This window comes from Fusarium odoratissimum, assembly GCF_000260195.1.
Source record: "Fusarium odoratissimum NRRL 54006 unplaced genomic scaffold supercont1.93, whole genome shotgun sequence".
Taxonomy (NCBI): Eukaryota; Fungi; Ascomycota; class Sordariomycetes; order Hypocreales; family Nectriaceae; genus Fusarium; species Fusarium odoratissimum.
The window spans coordinates 25953-31952 of NW_022158799.1; the positions used below are offsets into that span (position 1 = coordinate 25953).

Consider the following 6000-nt stretch of genomic DNA (forward strand, 5'->3'; position numbering starts at 1 on the left):
GATCGGGCAGTTATATGGTACAGCAATATGGTCGTTTCATCCATATTCGCACGTGTAGCTACTCCAAAAGTCGAATTGAGCAACTCCTTATCTGCACAGTTTTTGGCTTTTATGATAAAGCCAAGACGAATTATAGGTTTGCCGTCCGACACAGAGACCTCATGCTGAAGCCCACAATGTCGTAACAAAGGCTGAATGGCGAGAATGAATTGAATAGTATCGGAGGAGATAATTATGGCCTACTGCCCATTCAGGATCAATACAACTGAGACTGGACAGGTGAATAGCCTTACGAAAGGCTGCGGAACATTGCCTCTCCCTTTGCTGTTTACGGAAGGTGTAGGCCATAGATATGGCTGTACGATGCAATATGAGTCACCTGCTTGTGTCGGCAGCTCACAGGACATTCGTACTGATATACTGTCGATTGAAGTGCTTTTGGGACATCAGAGGTGTATCAGACGAGGGCTTTCGACACCTCGGTCAGGTCTTGCTAGAAAATGATCGTACCTGACAAGCTAACTGTTCAATCACGCCTGGTACACAGGTACCAATGACGAAAGTTTGTAATTCGACCTCTATAATGTGATTTAAAATTTCGTGAGAATTTAGTTTCTAATCCATATATTATCTTACATATGTCTTTCTATCACGTCGTTGTTCTGTCTTGAGTTCCTGGTCCAAGGGCTACAAAGAAGCACAGAAACTGTAAATGGTGGTGACTATTCCTCGTGAAGTATATTAAAATAGTCAAGAGAGACTGCAGGATTGCGAAATAGTGCGTCATTACGCTGCTCATATGACTAAGTTATGACAGCCAAACCCCCTAGGAATACTGTTAAATCCTGAAAAGCACCTTCTATTCCTTTCATTTCACTGGTCACCTCTAGATAGTCGTTTCTTATTCCGGTTCACTTGCAGGCCCTTATAGATTTCCTCAATGCTTGGCAAATTAGCATCGTCGTCATTGTCGGGGAACTTGTTTCCACGTCGGGGGGAAGTGGAATAGTTCTTGGGCTTGTGTAAGCTACCGCACTTCTCTGTACAAATATTAAAACTACGCTTCAATATCCCCAGAATCACATGCATCTGAGGTTTTCTTCGATCTCATGGCCGATTTCTTGCGTGGTGTCGCCCGTGTCAGTAAACTAGCCAACCATGATCCCTCGCTCATAGACTCTTTAGCACGCTTCGTAAATTTGGGTTCTCGTCGGGATAGCCTCCTCTCATGCCGATGCGACTTGTTCTTCTCTCTGGTCTTGCTAGAATGACGACCTTTGCATTGTGCAAATGATACGGTAATAGCGGTGGAGACTTTACTGATTCTTCTCATGATAAGGTGATGAAGGAGTTTCTGGATGACTTTCATCGGCATCTGTTGGTTTGGAACGATATATTGGAGAAATGATCAAGATGAGAGAGAAGAATAAATGGATGGAAGATGAGGGCGGCTTGCTGTTATTTATAATGAGAGATACTTAGGTACACACTTCTTACCGATTACGTCTCCTCAACGTACCTAGGCCTCTATCTCCAAACCTCACGACGTAGGGTTATGAGAGATAGAGCTATAGATCCGTGACGCCTTTATGAGAGACCAAGATCCAGAAGCCACACACCCTTACCTGGTCCTTTCAGGAAGGCGGAGAGACGCCTACCAAAGCTGGGGGTAATGAGCCACCGTTGATGACAGAAAGCCATATGAAAGAGGTCGAGCACGAAAGAATACCCAGTCATCTAAGACGTAATATCTATCTATAGTGATATCTTGTAGATCTATCATGCTTTGAAACTAGGGTTATTTGCTGGGACGCGAACTATCCGTCCAGATATACGCTTCCACCACCATCAGCCGTAGAAGTAATTGCACGTTGCTGAGAAGAACCCCGAGAAGTTAATAAATAACACATTGTTGTCGTCATCAAATTTGAACACAGTAGTTCATCTAGGGTGCAGTTTGAGGGTGCCTCAAGGTAGTGGCTCTGGAGCTAGTCAGTTTCTGTAAGCCACGCTTAACATCGGTTTGGTGGTTACAAACTGTTTGATTAAACTGCATATATTCCTTGTCTCCACTCAACGTCTTATTTGACAACCTGATTGCCATAATCAATTCATGACCATAACGCATCTCGTCGCATTCGCATTTTGAACACACTCTATAAAACCGTGAACCTGTGATAATCTTTCGTCGTTCAACCACTCCATCGTGGTTTTGAAATACGAGATATGTAGAATAAGAAGACCATGGATGGAGAGGAGTAGATCAGAGGATCATGTCAATCACGCTTCGATCCAACCTTACCCGCTTTCTGTAGCCCAAGTGCTGCCACAAGCACGCAAACAAGCATTAGGGAAAAGAGAGTCCAAAAAGATGCGCGGTAACCTTCCAAGAGAGCCTCGGGGGACTTTGGGTTGATCTTTTGGTTTGTTACCGCTGCGGAGACTACCTGCACAATAGCCAACCCCAGAGCGTTCCCAAACTGCGCGGCCGTGTTGAAGACAGCACCAGCAACGGATTGATTCTTCTCAGGGAAAACCTCAGTAACGATAATGAGTCCGACGGTGAAGAGCACATCGATAGAAAATGGCAGAAGGATTTGTGCAAAGAAGGCACCGACCCAATAGGACCAACTGGGATTGATCACGGCCATAAGAAGCGGCGATCCCGAGGAAAGTAGCGACGAGACCGCTACAAGCCAGACAGCAGGTATTTTATGCACGATGAGGCCGGTCATCAGATTGAGGCCTAGTCCGACGACGGTACTGGGAAGGATGCGGATTCCGGCGTCGACAGCCGACAAATATTGGATCTCTTGAAAGCTGTGGGCGTATAGTCAGTAAAACATTCATTCAAAACGTTCTGACCGTTCACCTACTAGAGACTTGTAAGAAGATCAACAGAATTCAGCACTGCAAACGATAAAGCTATAGCAATACATATGGTAGTAAACGCAGAGTTGCTCCAGAAGCAATTAGGTATTAGAGCCGGCATGCTTCTTTTGACTCGGTAATGCATCCAACCAACAAACAGTGGCAGGGTCGCCAAGCTGAAGCATAGGAGTGTAACAGTCCCGGTCTCTTTGATACGATGGACGTCCGTGCTGATAACCCTTGATCTGGTTAGTACCATTTTGGTTACAATTAGAAATACCTCAACTTACGCTAAGAAATAGGAAATCGAGGCCATGGAAACCGAGGCGAGTAGTGCTCCGATCCAATCGACTCTGTATATCAAATCAACGAATATGTTTCGGAAACCGAGCGGCTCGGATTTTGGCAGTGACCATAGACCGACGGCGGACAGGAGCAGGGTAATGCCTCCATAAAGATACCATCCCGAGCGCCATCCAACAGTATCCACGAGTACGCCACCAACGACAAGGCCAAAGGTGAAGCCTAGCAGCTGACTTAAACCCAGGCAAGCGAACGATATGTTTCGGCTCTGTCCACGGGGCTGAGTGTCAGCTACGAGAGCTACAGAACTGGAGAAATGCATCGCTATGGCAACGCCCTGCAATGCCCTCATAGTAATCAACTGCTGAATGCTCTTGATAAATCCACAGGATAACATAAACACGCCGTTGAGTATGCACCCCGAAAGATTAACGGATCGGGGCCCCAAGACATCAGCGACGGCACCTGAGAGTAGCAGTGCCGAAGCTGTGGCTAGCCCTTGAACTGATGACGGCCAGAAAGCGAGCGACTGCGGTATATTGAGATCTGAGGTCAGTTGGGGAAGTCCAATGACTATGAGACCGCTGGATGCGCTCGTGGCGAAATTGATCCCGCAAAGCTGGAATACTACTGCAGTTCTTCTTATAAGTGTTAGCGGAGCTGCAGCACCCGTGCTTAAAGCCTGCGATGATTCGCCGTCATCAAGGATGGTTAGATGAACCTCAGCATGGTCTTTGGGCGGGGATCGCGACATCGAACTGCAGGGTAGAGACTCCATGGACGTCGATCTGTCATGCACAGTGTTGATGGGACGTAAGTGATCACGATCCACACAGAAAAAACTGAAATCGCGGGTGCCTTTGGTCTAAAGGTGTTGCCTCAGTTTCTTACTATCCTGTATCCGGTTCCATGGTTGGTTGAAGCTCTTCTAGTACATCTTTGTGTCCTGGGAATATCACTTAGAAGTACAACCGAAATTGGATTCATTAGTACTAGCCATTGCCAAATAGTCGTGAAGGTGGCATACGCCTTTCAGATTCTGACAAAAATGGCTGCTGGGGGTTGTAGCTCATAGCCTGCCAGCAGGAAATTCATAATGCAAGTGCTACTGTACGCCGAAGATGCGTACTTCATCTTCATCAGGCCTTCAATCCATAATAGTCATATTCCTACCCTGTCTCTTGTTGGACCTGAGCAAACCTTCCTATTTAGGGTCTTACGATCCATACATCTCCTTCCCATTCATTATATGACTAAAGCAGCTCGAGCTCTGGGTAAAAAGACTATCTTTAGAATAATACATACTTGATTGTACCAAGTTAGAAACAGTCGCTTACATGCCTGGGTACGTGTAAAGATAATATAGAAGCGTTCAAAACTATGTAGATTGAAAGCCACCTGGAGTCATTCAGAGTAGTAACCCCAGTTCTATCGATATGTCGGCAAAGTCATACGCCCTCCCCGGTGTGTTTGAATCAGCTTTGGTGCTTCATTACATGGTGTACTATATATGAAATTGGTATTAATAGCCTGATCTATATGGCCCAGTCTTGGCTGATTCATGTGTCAGAACGTATCATAATCGCATAGCACGACCGAAAATCGCATCCCAAGCCCATTACTGCTTACAACTGAGGCGAGAAAGAAATCAGGCTCAAGGTAGCTATACATAGGGCCCCTTGATTAGAACGACTGGGTTCAAGTTTCCCATTTTTGGCAGCAGACCGGGAAGTAAAAGAAAAATGAGAAAAGTATTCGCAAGGCTAGGATCAAGCCGGCAACGGCCGTTCCGGGCGCAAGACAGGCGGCCACAACAGTAGCTTCCAGCTCGATCCTCGATAAAAGGCCAACTTGTTGATGTGGCTCCCTCAGCCATTTTACCAAGGTCGACAGAATTTGTTCTAGCCCTGCAGCAACATGTCTTCTTCGTCTTGTCTAGCACCGCTCGTCTCACGGCTATCACATGTCTTTGGCGGAAATAGCTGGACTGACCAGAATCATTCAACTCGGAGAAGGGTGAAGAATGCATTCCGACAGAAGAAGATTAATCTGCGGCCTTTCCAGAAGAAGCACCAGATGTATACTCAAAGATATGACGCAGACAATCTTGCACCAAGTCAACAGGCAAATATGATGTATACAACAAGATACGGATCAAGCCGCACCACGAACAGAAAAGGCGAAGATGCCATCTCCTCTCAAGTCGTTCCCGTATCAGTTAACGTTCTCACAATGCCGCGACACGTCGATCGTGCATGCCAAACTGATCTACGACCAACTTCGGCGCTCTCAACATACGACCTAGTCTCCGCGAATACTCTAGATGAGTGCACAATTCCAGACGGGACGCAGACGCCTCCTCCGCCTCCGCCTTATGCGCCTCGACAAGGACCAAAGCAGTGATCGGCGTGAACGGACACAGCGGGCGATACTGTGTACATTTATTAGGAGAAAACAGGCAAACTTGTTCTACAGCATATCATAAAGCTCAGATCGAATAGAACGATCAGGCAAGATGAAAGATGCAGTTACAGTGACAGAACAGGGCAAAGGATGTGCTTCCACTGATAGTATGGGTGAAATCATTGACATACCCTGAATTGTAACGAACAATGGGCCACGGCCACTTGAAGGCTTACTAGCCCAAGTAAGCAGTGAAGGTTTAAGAGACTAATGCGTAGTTTTAGTACGCGTATTAGCAGACTGTGGATTCCAGAATCTGGAATGGAAGTTGAGAGAGTGAGAGTTAGCATCCGCGATTTATTGATTTTGCTAATTGTCAGTAATGGTGACTTTCCCTGCATGTGCTTTAGCAGCGCACAACAA

The 6000-nt window shown here is 46.3% G+C and overlaps 2 protein-coding genes across 2 annotated transcripts; one reads left to right on the forward strand and one right to left on the reverse strand.

Annotated features, from left to right (window-relative positions):
* Window positions 1-2276: 2276 nt before the first annotated feature.
* Window positions 2277-4072, reverse strand: FOIG_16571 (uncharacterized protein; the record flags this gene model as incomplete). The annotated part of the gene is made up of 3 exons (XM_031218033.1): window positions 3162-4072; window positions 2877-3110; window positions 2277-2820 (listed from the first exon to the last, which is right to left on the reverse strand). The coding sequence occupies exons 1-3, from the start codon at window positions 3950-3952 to the stop codon at window positions 2277-2279; spliced, it is 1569 nt and encodes a 522-aa protein (XP_031052260.1). The 5' UTR covers window positions 3953-4072.
* A 1019-nt stretch (window positions 4073-5091) lies between these two features.
* FOIG_16572 (uncharacterized protein) lies at window positions 5092-5577 on the forward strand (the record flags this gene model as incomplete). The annotated part of the gene is made up of 1 exon (XM_031218034.1): window positions 5092-5577. One exon carries the CDS (start codon window positions 5092-5094, stop codon window positions 5575-5577), a length of 486 nt encoding a protein of 161 aa, XP_031052261.1.
* Between the last annotated feature and the right edge of the window lie 423 nt (window positions 5578-6000).